This window comes from Gigantopelta aegis, chromosome 2, assembly GCF_016097555.1.
Source record: "Gigantopelta aegis isolate Gae_Host chromosome 2, Gae_host_genome, whole genome shotgun sequence".
Lineage (NCBI taxonomy): Eukaryota > Metazoa > Mollusca > Gastropoda > Neomphalida > Peltospiridae > Gigantopelta > Gigantopelta aegis.
In genome coordinates, this window is record NC_054700.1 from 44700922 (window position 1) to 44716172 (window position 15251).

The 15251-nt window shown below is 38.4% G+C and overlaps 1 protein-coding gene across 1 annotated transcript; it reads left to right on the forward strand.

Moving 5' to 3' along the window:
• Nucleotides 1-881: 881 nt before the first annotated feature.
• On the forward strand, nt 882-14237 carry LOC121378538 (NADH-quinone oxidoreductase subunit B 2-like). The gene is made up of 6 exons (XM_041506758.1): nt 882-922; nt 4263-4395; nt 5108-5252; nt 8774-8953; nt 10239-10374; nt 13863-14237. Exons 1-6 carry the CDS (start codon nt 907-909, stop codon nt 13958-13960), a joined length of 708 nt encoding a protein of 235 aa, XP_041362692.1. The 5' UTR covers nt 882-906; the 3' UTR covers nt 13961-14237.
• Nucleotides 14238-15251: the final 1014 nt, after the last annotated feature.

Consider the following 15251-nt stretch of genomic DNA (forward strand, 5'->3'; position numbering starts at 1 on the left):
ATATGTAACAATAAGAATCAACCTCCACTAAGGGGATTCGAACCACGGACTCTCAGTACTCTCAGTAATCTGGAAATTCCCACTAGCTACTGCCAGGTCCCGGCCATGGGCAGTTGAACTGTTACGGGTCCTGACTGGACTATAATTGTACTCTTGTATTAAGAACACCCCCAGTCCCCCAGGTCTAAATGTAACAGAATAAAAATCAACCTCTACTAACTGAGCTAATAGGGAAATTCCCACTAGCTATTGCCAGTAGGAGCGCTTTATACCTAGTAGCTAGTGGTTCGAATCCTCTTAGTAGAGGTTGATTTTTATTAACTGAGCTAATAGGGAAATTCCCACTTTTGCCAGTAGGAGCACTTTATACCTGTACACTGCTACATACTCCCCCCCCCCCCCCCCCCTCAAGTGAAGCTACTTTACGGAGCTGTGAGCCACACTGATTTTTTACTCTGAGTGGTGACATTAGCTGTTTGGGGAATGCGTTTGCGTACGTACCACCACTTTCACTCAAACTTGTTGAGTAAAATGGTACGACGTAGTTTTATTAACATAAAAACAAATCGAGATTCAATATAGTTTTGCGATTTTGTCAAGCCGTTCAGGGGAATACACTGCAAGTCACTTTGAGTTTATTAAATACTCATTCATTCATTCATTTATTTATTCACATGCTTCAACGAAGGTTTACATCATGTCTGTCCCGGGGTCGAGTTCTGGATAGCCAGAGGTCTACTCCGGGACAGAAAATTTAACGGGATAATTTAGAATTTTACTCAAAAATTATTATTAAATACTAGCATTTTTGACACAATTTTTAGTGCAAATGTTGCACTGCGGTGAAATTAGAATTTAAATTAGTGCGTCTATTTCTACAGGAGGAAATACAGACCACGAAAAAGTATGGCGACGTCCTTAGGTAAGACGTTGATATCTAATTTGTGTTTTTGGAAGGTCTTGGTTACGTATCGGCCTGTGCTAGTTTGCCCCTATTCGTTAGCCCCACAGAGAAGTGTCTGTTGATTACCATACTAGTTCGCCCCACCTATCTAGTTTACTGTATGTTCTTGATAACTGTATGGGATCGAGTCGAGACATCCAAAGTCAAACAAAAACGACGTGCTGTGTAAGGCAAGAAATTCCAAGTTTCCCTATGTACATTCTGCCAACACTCATATTGCTTCCTAGTTTTTAATATTGTTTCATTTCAATGACGACTTGTACTACATTATGCACAGTGTAAAAAAAGGAAAAATGGCAGCCGGCACAAAATTACATGCTTTTTGCTCTATGCAATCTCAGCAAAGCTGATATAGGGGACATAGTTATCATCTAGTATGTGGAATCTGTGTCATTGTAATGGGTTTTTTCAAGATTTCTGTCTGGCCAAAATATGGGTAAAATGTAACAAAAAATAAAGGTAGGAAAGCAATTTATCGTAGTTGTTAACAATTTGGTTCGGACTTTAGTCCGAAGGGCCGTAGGAAGTATGGTTTTCTATGTCCAGATATTGTTACATACCCTATATATAGCTGGTACTCAAAACTTGTGGCACCATGTTCCAACCGTTTCTCAACCAAAATAGTGCAACAAATAGACACACAAAACAAAAATGTATAACCTACTATACTCACTAAATCCTGATTGAAGTACTTGCATCATTATTAACGAATAAATCTTCCAACAACAACAACATAAATAATTTCTCCGCCATTTTAAATTTGCTGAAAAGAGGGAAGCAACTTGCCCTTCACAGTAAGAGAAGTATTGACTTGATGTGCACTCTGCACTACTTAAGTCCGAACCAAAAAATTATTCTCCTACCTTTAATTAATGTTAGATTTCCCAAAATTTTGTCCAGACATAAAGCTTCTACCTCTCTTGAAGAGTATTCCACAAAAAAGCAAAATGGAAGATGTTGAAAAATTGTCTGTTTTGTCCTAGGAGATCTTAACAAAGTTGATATCTATAGATGATATGGTTTCAGTCTAATATGTGGAATCCATGTCAATGTAATGGGTTTTTTTCACGATTTATGTTTGGACAAAACCTGAAGAAAATCTTAACAGTAATTAAATGTAGGAGAGTAATTTATCATAATTGTAAAAATTTGGTTCTGACTTTAGCAGGTGAAATAAACATTTACCTGCTAAAGTTGCCCAATAATTGCATGTCATTCTTTAAAGGGACGGACCCTAGTTTCAACCCGTAAAAATTAACACTAAGTTTAGTTAATCTACAAACTGTAACACATTTGGATAAAGTTACATTTGAGTGAAACATGAGTCTGTGACTTTGAAATGGTGAAATACCCTCTAAAAATAGACTAAAACTCTACTCCATAACTTCTCAGACGCACATGCTTTTTTAAATTATGAGAAAGGCATTTTGTGATGTTAAAAATACCAGGATGACCAAAAACACTTTGAATGTATGGAGATTGATAATCTAAACCATAAAATGTAAGTAAAGTATGATTTTTATTACCAAAAATGGCTATAATATACTCTTCAAAAAAAGAAACGCAAAAGGGTACAAATGGGTTATAACTCCGATTTTATGTTTCCTACCGATTCATGCTTTGTGAATATAAGGTCATTGCATGTCCCAAACACATTCCCACGGTTACATTCGATAAAACGCAGCTACTGTACAATAAAGTTCCAAAATGTGAATATTCGCAAAAACGCAGCCACGCGCAAACCATGTCACCACTGCACGTGCGTTGTCTGCACGTGCAACATGAACACCGACAGTATAAAAGTGCAGGGTGTTCGCTTGCCTGGCCTCTGTATCTGGCCGACAGTTGACAATCCAGGACATGCCACGTCTCAGTGAACCGCAGAGAAACAATGCCATCGGCCGACTAGACGCAGGCGAATCCAGAACGGCCGTTGCCAGGGCATTCCATGTATCCCCAAGCACCATCTCCAGACTGTGGGACCGTTACCAGCAACATGGATCAACACGTGACCTCCCTAGATCCGGTCGACCACGGGTCACTACCCCTGGGCAGGACCGCTACATCTGGGTACGCCACCTTCGGGAACAATTGACTACTGCCACCTCCACAGCCGCAGCAATACCAGGTTTGCGCAGGATATCCGACCAGACCGTACGGAACCGCCTACGTGAGGTAGGAATTCGTGCCAGACGTCCAGTTCGAGGTGTCATCTTAACACCACAACACCGTCGACTCCGACTGCAGTGGTGCCAGATTCATCGACAATGGCCTCAACTGTGATGGAGACAGGTGTGGTTCAGTGACGAGTCCCGATTTCTGCTCCGACGTCATGATGGAAGATGTCGCATGTATAGGCGTCGTGGTGAACGTTATGCGGCAAACTGCGTGCAGGAAGTGGACAGATTCGGCGGGGGTAGTGTCATGGTGTGGGCAGCCATCTCACACACTGGCAGAACTGACCTGGTCCACGTGCAGGGCAACCTGAATGCACAGGGCTACATTGACCAGATCCTCCGGCCACACATCGTTCCAGTTATGGCCAACGCCAACGCAGTGTTCCAACATGACAACGCCAGGCCTCACACAGCACGTCTCACAACGGCTTTCCTACAGAACAACAACATTAATGTCCTTCCTTGGCCATCGATATCACCGGATTTGAACCCAATTGAGCATCTATGGGACGAGTTGGATCGACGCCTCCGACAGCGACAACCACAGCCCCAGACCCTGCCCGAGCTGGCAGCAGCCTTGCAGGCCGAGTGGGCCACCATCCCCCGGGACGTCATCCGTACTCTGGTTGCTTCAATGGGCAGGCGGTGCCAGGCAGTTGTCAACACACGCGGAGGCCACACCCGGTATTGACTCCAGATGACCTTAACCTTGGTGGTGTGTCCTATCACTTACTTACAATGGACTAGAGTGAATTGTGAACAATCCTGCAACATTTGGTAATTATCGGACTCACCATTCAATAATTAAATCAATTCTCCAAATGTTACGACAATGTGGTTTTGCGTTTCTTCTTTTGAAGAGTATAGTTAAAAAAATATGCCTTAGTGTTTAAAAACTAGGGTATGTCCCTTTAAGAGACAAATGAGTCATCTTCTACTTAGCTGAGGCCTAGCTTGTGATTCTGTTATATTTTAATTTGATAATACTCTAAAATACATCTCAGGGGTCCTAATTTTCCATTCACCTCGTAATGGCTTATTTCGATGACGTGCCCTCTGGAACATGCCCCTAGTTTCAGCAGTCGGTTGCTAATAAATAGTCAATATTATGTGTTTCACAGTTTTGAGGGCTTCAGGAATCTTCTCTGAAAACCTTGGTGTCATTCTTGGTCATCGGGGATCCTGCCTCACAGCATGTTCTCGACATTTCTTCAGTGATTCAAAAGAAGACAAAAGCCATACAAAGGATATTAGGTTTGTAAACTATATTTTATAATATGTTTATTAGTAAAATATTCACAGGAAAAAAAAAAAAAAAGATCTACATGCTTAACTTGTAAAGATCCATCTGACTCATTTTCTATTTTTCTGTTTGTTTATAAAGTTCTGTATGCATATATATATGTTTAAAATTGGCCATCAATACCTAATAAATAGTTTATTTTCTATGCCAACTATTTTACAAGTATAGTGCATTTTTTATGTGTTGTAAACAGATTTATGGGTTACCCCAGAAATGACAGGTAACTCATTTAATTTTAATGCAAAATGTCCTAAATTTAGCACACTGGTCAGACAGACGAAATTATCATTCTTGCAATTTTAGATACTTCAGCTACCTGTAGAACTTTAAAAGTATTATTTTGGAAATATCAACTAGGGCATATCATGTCAAAGTTGTATAATTATCGTATTTAGTTCTCTGCTATCATTTATCTTTTTGTTGGAATCGGGGATCATCCTGTCCATTGCCAAATTAGCCAGTTGCTAATTTTAAGCAAAGTGACTACAACATTTAGTCTGTGGCTAATAAAATGTTCTATAAATTAACCACATTTTAATTTATTTTTTTGGTAGTACCCTGCATACCTGAAAATTGGCTAAATCAATTATTTTTTTCAGTGTGAGCCCTGGGGAATCATTGCTACTTAATAGTGTATTATTTAATTTGATTTTGACATTTCAGTGTTGTCCCATTCCGAGACGCGAGCTCAAAAGCTGTGAAACAAGATGTTGTTAGCCGGAAGCCATACTCGCCGTTTCAGAACACTAACAATAAAGTGGACTATGCCCTTGCCCGGGTCGATGATTTACTCAACTGGGCAAGAAAAGTAAGATACATGAGGAGATTAAGCTATGTTCACGTATATACGGATCCGATCATGTGGCATATGCATTCAGAAATGGGATCCGACAGTCTGATATAGTGTTCACATAATATGTATGATAATAAATGCAAGACGTTTAGGGTAACATTTTTGTTTGCAACACACATGGAAAGGTGGGTTTTTTTTGTAAACGTCCGGCGTGCAGTTTGACGTGCGGATATACGACTTCAATCGCTACATGGAGCAATCAAAATAATCGTATCCGTATCTGGATGTATGTGAACACCTCCATTGAAAACCATAGTTCACAGTTTTTGCCGTATCCATGTATATGGGAACACAGCTTTACATTGTTTTAAGTCAAAGTATATTGAGTTCGGGTGGTGTTATTTGTTTTTAGAACTTCAGAAAATTGTGATTGAAATTAAACTTATTAAGTAGCCAAATTAAGATTTCTTTAAATTTGTATCAACCATAGCAAAAGGTAAATTTTAAATGTGAAACATTTTGTCAACTATTTTCTAAAATATATATACAGAACTTCACATACGTTGTTTTCGCTTCCTATGCAGGGTTTCATGGGGGGGGGGGGGGGGGGGGAATTTACCCCCCCCATGATTTTGACATGGGGGGGGCGGGGAATTTACCCCCCCCCCATGATTTTGACATGGGGGGGGGATATCCCACCCATCAATCTGCAGAGCAGTGGGTTTTTTTAAGGTAATTTTTAGCTCTTAGCATAATACTTTCTAAGAAAATGCTAGGTAGAGAGAATATGTTAATTAGCAAATGTTAATTATCTAGCTGTTTTGCATGTTTTTGGCTCGGGAACAACAGCCAATAGGTGGATGAAAGTTGGTAGAGAAACTGAAGGAGGCAGAGAAGTAAATAGAAGGATGCTGTTAATTCAGCTCATTTAAAAAAAAAATACCAATGTGGTTTGCAATTGAGTAACAGATTATATTTTTGACAATAATTACACCTGCATATGTTGACCACAACTTTGTTCTTTTATGTTAATATAGTCGACAGTGTATTATTATTTACTTCTCTGCCACCTGAAATCATCGGCTATATATTATGGCTGCTGGCGCATGCGCAGTCAAATGATAAATCACGCCGACGAGGACATTTTTAAATGTATAAATTATCAGAATAAAAGTTATAAGATGGAATACATATTAAATTTATTTTGTTCAAATTTGTGATGATTTTCACGTTTAGTGCATCAGAATAGATCAATTTTGCCGACAGTTTTGGCTGCCGGATTGTGTTCCGAGATGCCAGGAAATCGCATCTCCGGGCATCTAAAATCCACTCGTGACACGCCTATGGTGCACGGTCGGGGGCTTTGCCCTCTCCTCCAGTCCGATTTCCCCCCTCCCCCCCCCCCCCCCCCCCCCCCCCCCCCCAATCATTTTTTTCTGGCAGAAACCCTGCTATGTATTGCACAAGTTTATTTTTTTCACAATTATATATACTTTGAGACCGCGTAGTGGTCAAGTGGTATGTTCGTGCGCAAAATAAACAAGTGCAATAAATAGGAAGCAAAAACAACATCTGTTAAGTTCTGTATTTATTACATACCTTCTTTTTAATTTAACTACACTTTCTTAAATCTATAAAAAAAAAAAAAAAAAAATCTATTTCATAAAATTAAGAATAATACTCTCTGGCAGTTTTGTACAGTGTTTCAAATACGATGTGACATGATTTGTAAATCAGACATGATGTTAGTAAAAATAAACAGGGAATTCCTCGTTTATATGTTCCGGTACAGATGGCACATATGTGTGAATCATAATAGTGATGCAAGATAAATTTATCACACAGTTTTAAAATGTGTTTATCACTGTAGTGAGATTGAATAGGTATGTAACAAATTAATTGACCTTGTGTTACTAATTAATACTGTTTTAATAATTAACTCTGCAGGGTATCATCTAGCTTAGTCGGTAGAGCACTCACCCAACCATGACTGGAATCATAAACATGATGTAATACAGATATTTTGGGACTCCATCTCTTAATTTTATGCTTCTGACTCAAAATATAGGATTTGCTGAAGCACAGAATCCTAGTAAATTCACAGCCTGTTTAAAAGTAAAGTTTGTTTTATTTAACGACGCCACTAGAGCACATTGATTTTTTTATCTTATCATCGGCTATTGGACGTCAAACATATGGTCATTCTGACACTGTTTTTAGAGGAAACCCGCTGTCGCCACATATGCTACTCTTTTTACGACAGGCAGCAAGGGATCTTTTATTTGGGCTTCCCACAGGCAGGATAGCACAAACCATGGCCTTTGTTGAACCAGTTATGGATCACTGGTCAGTGCAAGTGGTTTACACCTACCCATTGAGCCTTGCGGAGCACTCACTCAGGGTTTGGAGTCGGCATCTGGATTAAAAATCCCATGCCTCGACTGGGATCCGAACCCAGTACCTACCAGCCTGTAGACCGATGGCCTGCCACGACGCCACCGAGGCCGGTCACAGCCTGTTTAAGACATAAAATACTGTAGTTAAAAATCTGCTGAGGTGTCATAAATAGAGATTATTATACGAGCTTGTGTGTCGTATTGATGTTATGAAACGAGTGTCAGGATTATTGCATTACCCGAGCGAGAGCGAGGGTAATACATGAATCCTGACACGAGTTTTGTAAAATCAGTGTGATTCACAAGCGAGTGTAATGATTTCTTTATTTCATTAATTATTTTCATGAATAACAAGCTAGGATCATGTCAAAACATTTCAAACGTGACTAAAAAGAGACGACGAAACAACTTCATTTTCCGAAATGACATCATTGTGATGAGCGTTTACACTGGGGAAGCCGCATTAAGTTATGATGTTGCTTCCCAAAATGATGTCATTCAATGTGCACATGAAATCATTATGACACATATGGGTCATACTGGTTATATTTCCCTGAATATCTTGAACCATGTGGATAATAAAACAAAAGATGTCTTTCCTGTCTTAGCATATCTCACACTTAGATGTTCTTTCATTTTATTTTAAATAATGTAAGTGAGCTAAGTGGATAAGCTGCTGGGAAATAAAGCTGACGACAGTGGTTCAAAATTCCATCAAAGCTGGCTCTCACTGTCATTCATCTTTCTCATCTATTACCCACCTCTGCCTATCATTGTCATTATCTTAATATAAAAAACTTAACAATTTCTCCCACGATTTCAATCTGTTTTGAATGGAATGGTCTATCAGTTTCTTCCAAATCTGTCTACCTCTCATCTTCCTCTACGGGTGCAGTATCACTGAAGTAGTCAAACTAAGCCAACATCTAAAGCATGGATAGCCACAAGAGACAAGCACCTGTCGTGGTTGGAGAGACAGGAATGGGATGTGAAAGTGGACAGCAAAAGAAGTTGAAAAATAGGAGAAGTTACCAAATCGTGAACAAATGAGATGGAATTCAAAGGAGAGTAAGGCGAGGGGACAGTGGGATAAAAAAAAAAATGTAATCATTAAATTAAATTAAATAATCTATTTTCCAGAGTTCTCTGTGGCCAATGACCTTTGGTCTGGCGTGTTGCGCTGTGGAGATGATGCATTTCGCCGCTCCCCGGTACGACATGGACAGATTTGGCGTTGTTTTCCGAGCCAGTCCCCGACAGGCGGACTGCATGATAGTGGCAGGCACGGTCACAAACAAAATGGCCCCAGCTGTGAGAAAAGTGAGTGTTTTTGTTAATTTGTGTTTTGGCATTCCATTCCCTTTGTTACAATGAGTTCTTATCTCTTAGCAAACTGGGAGGTAGTGGTGGTTGGGTGTTATCTCTCTATTATTTAAACTCCTAGCAGTGTTTCTGTCAGAAAGAAATTTTTGGGTATGGCACTATGGAATTAAATACAACCATAGTCAAGGGGGTATGCTTCCCCAAAAAGAAAATGGGTTAAGTTTAGGGTTAGTGTTAAGAAAATCAAACAGTAATGATAAGAGTAATTAATTTGGTCAAAAAGTTAACTTTAACAACAACAAAATTGGGTATGGCGCCATACCCATTTTACCTTCTGACAGAAACCCTGCCTAGATATATCCATCTAAAATATTAGTGGCTGTTTGGTATGTAAACATGGTCATGAAAATACAAGAGCAAATTGCAAGATCAAAATATGGCTTATGCTGCACGGGGGTTTGTGTCTGTTGGATTGTGCATATAAAAGATCCCTGCTACTAATGGGAAAATGTTGCAAGTTTCCTCTCTAAGACGATATGTCAAAATTACTAAATGTTTGACATCCAATGGCTGATGCTCTAGTGGTATCATTAAATAAAAAAAAACCTTTAAAGTATCCTTCTGGTAAAGGCTTTATTTTATTTTGTTTCTCACGGTTAGTGTTTCAAGAATTGTCCACACAAATAATAAGAGAGACCCCATGGCAGGGGACAATATTTCAAAATCTTAAGTAACTGGAAGTCGGTTCACGTGAGTTTTACTTAGGTAACCAATAGTTCAGTTACGTGAATATAGTTCTATTAACCGATGAGTTAGGCCTACCTAATCCTAAAACTCTTGAACTACTGTTCTGTCCTACATTGGTGGTTCAAATGTATTTAAAAACAAATTAATTTTCTCTTTCATTACTGATATATGGTACTTTTATTTTTAGAATGTAATTGTTCACCACGTTCTCATGATTTTAAAGTTGTGCAACCGACACGTGAACAGAACAATGGTTCTCATGAAATATTGTGTCCTGGAATATTCATTTTAATTAGCAGCAAGGGATCTTTTATATGCACTACCTCACATGTATACCACAGTCTTTGTTACACTATTTGTGGAGCACTGGCTGGAATGAGAAATAGCTCAATGAAGCCACCAGTGGAGATTAATCATTGGCCGATTGCATACCAGATGAGCGCTTTACCACTGGACTACGTCCCACCCCAATATATGTAGTTCTCTAAAATAGGTTTTTTAACATATCTATTGTCAAGAATGTGCTGTCTTGCAGGTTTATGACCAGATGCCGGAGCCTCGCTGGGTGATCTCAATGGGTAGCTGTGCGAATGGCGGGGGCTATTACCACTATTCCTACTCTGTGGTGCGCGGCTGTGATCGTATCATCCCTGTTGACATATACGTACCAGGTGTGTATTCTCTCATGTCACGGAGGTCAATGATGCTGAGAAAACATTTTTATTTTTGTATTTATATTTTATTATTTATTGTCCACTTTAGTTTGTTAAAAGTAATACAGTAATGTTTCGATGATGATTCCATCACCATCTGTGTACATATTGTGTGAATCCACATTCGTGTCAATCATTTCCATATACTCATCCATGAAAGCACATTCACAGAAATTAATTTCGTTAAGACACGGTAAGAATATCTGTCCGTTTAGACTTCTTTCCCCTTTTTCAGTGTTCGGTAAAGGTTATAGAAAGTCACCAGCTCTATGTATTACAGTAATATAGTTGAAAACTTCCACTAGCTCAGACAAAAAATACATAGCTAGGACCGAGTGCTAGTGGATTTGTCGAATCGTGCCATTTTGATTGTAATGCCTAAGTCTGTATGATGTGATTTCTTGTAGGATTTGGCACATTCATTAAAAAAAAAAAAGGGGCTCAAAAAGTGATTTCAAATTCAAGTATATGGATCATGCCAGGTTCGAAGATAGCAAACAGGAACAAGTTTGTTTTGTTTAATGACACCAATAGAGCACATTGATTTATTAATCACTGGATGGCAAACATATGGTCATTTTGACACAGTCATAGAGAGGAAACCCGCTACAATTTTTCCATTAGTAGCAAGGGATCTTTGATATGCACCATCCCACAGACAGGATAGCACATACCACAGCCTTTGATATACCAGTTGTGGTGCACTGGTTGGATTGAGAAATAGCCCAATTGGCTCGCCCATGGGGATTGATCCCAAATCGCCTGCATATCAAGCGAGCACTTTACCACTGGGCTATGTCCTGCCACATTATTTCAGTAATTCACAGATACATGGAGAACAGACAGGAAAAACATATATATGGAAATGTAGGTTAACAGACAACATGCAGAGTTCGACAAATCCGCTAGCCCGACGCCCGTGGCTAGTGGTTTTTAAGTTCGGGCTAGTGAGAAACGCAAAACCACTAGCCCCTGCGGGCTAGTGGTTTCCCCCCTCCTCTCGTCATCGCTCGATCGTGGGTTTTTTGTTTTCTTTCTTTCTTTTTCTCTCGGCTGAAATTTCGTTTAATAAATTTGATTGTGATGTTTGTCATCGAATAATATCAACAACGCAATGAGTATATAATAATAATCCACTTGAGCTAGGTCTGCAAACTGCAGTAACATGCTATCTCTACATCGTCACAGTTACAGCATGCATTGTTTACCTTTCCCTTTCAAGTTTCTGGCACAGGAAATAAAGTCTAATGACATGCGTGTTTTGATTGGTTAGACAAGTCACGTGGTCGTTAATCTCGCACATGTTTTAGGCTAAGAACTTGGAAATCATCAATCGCGACGACAGGTTAATCTCAATCAAGTAAACCCCAGCCATGCTTTGAATTTCAGTGTTTGTTTTATTTACCTATTGTTTTTTAATTTAACACTTCGCTAACATGTGGTTATCGGCAATCAGGAAAACAATTTACTTTAATGGTAACCGCATATGCAATGACTCGGCTTGGCCTATTACGTGTATCGGTTTGGATAAAACGTCATAGCTGCCGATACAAGATAATACCTTTTTTGTTCATCAATTAACAACGGATTAGATGTCGCCGTTATATTCTTTTGATATCGGTCTGACACGGAATAATGCCCTGTATTTGGCATCACCGTTCCTGGCGACACTGTCGTACCCTCATTTAAATTTAATTATTTTGATCTTGTTTTTAGATACCAACCAAGAGTTTGCTCAATTAATTTTCCCCGGGGGGGGGGGCAAAAACAAAAACGGGACAATGACGATGGATCACACTTGACAAAACGTACGACACGACAAAAAACTGAAAGTTACAACATGATTTAAGTGTTTGTTTTATTTTACTGTTATACTCGTAAATGTGTAATGTTACAAAAATTATATAAAAATCCAGTTATAATTGACCAGGAGTTTGGGCTAGTACTTTATCTTGGTGGGCTAGTGGTTTTCACAAACCCACTAGCCCTGTGGCTAGTGACTTTTCAAAATATTTGTCATACTCTGCAACATGGGAGTAGTAAGATGTTACTCTTCAGCCTGTTTGGAAAGAAAAGGAATGTACGTTTATTGACACCAGCACATTCTAAACTACAGCAGTTTTGGTGTCTAACACAGTCATTTGATTGATAGAGAAAAAGAGAGGAAACCACCTACTGGTTCATGGGCTACTCCTACTAATAAAACAGCAAGGAATCTTTTATATGCACTTTCCCATAAACAGGATATTCTTGCCAGCTTTTGCTTGGTGCTAGAAAAATCTGTCTGACCCTAGGGCTAGATAAATCTGTCCGACCTGAGGGCTAGACGATTTCTACATACGCGTGATAACTTATGATTTACAATGATAGACGTCATAACTCATGGTTTTAAAAATTCTGTTTGTCATTTCATGTTGTATCATTACGGTATTTAAAAAATATTTAAACAAATTAATATTTACAACTACATGTATATATTTGGTAAGATGTTACATTTGTATATTGTTGCATGAGGTGGACTATATTTTCCCTGCGTATGATCAAATGCGTTTGTAGGTACAATGTTTACGAATTGTTCTACAATAAACAAACCGTCGCTTACAAAATTAATGTTTTGTTACTGTAATTAAATGGGCAAGAAAAAGAATCAATCACCATTGTGAGGTATAGATCAGGCAATTCCAACCCTCAGGGCAAAATGTTTTTGTAAGGGCCTCAGTAAACCTCGGCCCTCACAAAAAAATAAAATTGTCCCTCGGGTTGGAATTGCCTGATCTATACCTCACAATGGTGATAGATTCTATTAGTATATACCATAGATTTCGATCTACCAGTTGTGGAGCACTGTAGTTAAAATCTAGGAATTAAAAACAAACATTTAAAATAAATGTTTGAATAGTGAATGTCAGATGCTTGGTTACTGGGGTTTTTAAGATTTATTTTATGAGAATCTTCTTGGATTCTCAGGGTTTTCATTTACTAAAATACTGCAAAAATGTGTTTTCCCAGACTGTTTTTGCAATGCCGTAAGCTTACATTTTGTCCATAGCTTTATCAGTTTCTATTACCGAACAAGTTTCAGTTTCATGGCGATTTACACATTTTTAATAAAGTTATGGCCTTTCAACTTAGGAGATATGGGAGAAAAAAATGTTCTGATCTTTTTTTTGTAATACCTCAAGATACTGAGATGAAATTTTGTATATAGCTTTATCATGTACTGTTACAGATCAAGTTTAACTTTACTGGCGATTTATTAATTTTTCACAGTTATGGTCCTTGAATTTAGGAGTTATGTAAATATGTTGGGCCCGGTAGGGGACATGTATTGCTTTAGCAGTACTCTAAGAATGCTTGTTATATTTTAAATATTTATTTTATGAGAACCTTACAATTTTATTTTACTAATTTATTTTATATTTAGACTTATTTAATATATATTGCAGGTTGCCCACCCACAGCAGAAGCATTGCTTTATGGAGTTCTGCAGCTACAGAAGAAAATCAAGCGGCAGAAAACAGTCCAGATGTGGTATAGAAAGTAGCATCTGAATCTTTTTGTACATATTTATTGGAGTTATCTGAGTGGATATATCTCATTTTAACTTTGTTATCTCAAAAAGAATAGATATAGCTCACATGTGAATGGATATTGTGTTAAAAGCATCAGTAGTGCGTCTAAACAAGTTTCTGGATGTGGCACATCTTTTAATGAAACTACTGATTTATTTCACTGAATTAGATGTTTCTTCACTTGTGGTACAGTGTGTGGAATTTTTGTTAAAAAGATTATTGTGTAAATAAATAATATAAAAAATAAAATGTGTTTTTTGTCACTTGATAATGGTACAACATATTTAATGTTGGGCAAATGTCTCAGTGGCCACATTTCAACTGTAGTGCACACTGTGTGTATCAAGGTCAAGGGCAATATGACCTTGATTTCATGATACTTTGTGTACCACTCATTTCATGAGGTCCAGTCGGTCTACATTCAACATTGTACTGTTTGACCAGGAAATGTCATCAGTGGCATTTATTAGTCACGCAGCAGGACATAGCCCAGTGGTTAAGTGATCGCTTGATGCACAGTCGGTCAAGGATCAAACCCCATCGATGGGCCCAATGCCCATTGGGCTACTTCTTATTCCAGCCAGTGCACCACGACTGGTATATCAATGGCTGTGGTATTTTATTTGCTATCCTGTCTGTGGGATTGTGAATATAAAAAGATACCTTGCTGCTAATGGAAAAATGTACCAGGTTTCTTCTTCAATGTATTCTCGCAGTTCTCACGCGAGGTCAAAATCATAGAGCGAAGTCACTTCTCTCTCACACTTTTGAGAGGGCGAAGTTTTTAACAGCAGGGTGACTTGACTTTTTAATTTAAAAAAAAATATGCAAAAAGAGTTGTAATAAACCAATACAGTCAAACCTGTACTAAACTGTGACACCTGTGGGTAGTTAAAAGCGACCGCTTAAGACGAGTCGTTTATGCATACAGGTACAACTTTTACAGTCTGCAAACAAATTTCTTTTCATTTTTTACTGTCAGTACTGCTAATAGATGGAAGTGCTCTAGAGTTTTCTAAAAATCACATTTCCACATTTCGCTTTTTTCAGAAATAATGAAATTTAACTGAAAAACACTAATTTAACCATTTGGAATTCATTCTCTCCCGAGTTTGTCTTCACTTTTCATTTAATTACAACTCCATGCAGAGTATTGTCTTAAATGGATTAATCTACCAACAACAAGCTTCATTTCATTTCATTTCAAATTATTTTCATGCTTATATTCAATTAAGGTTCAAGCACGCTGTCCTGGGCACACCT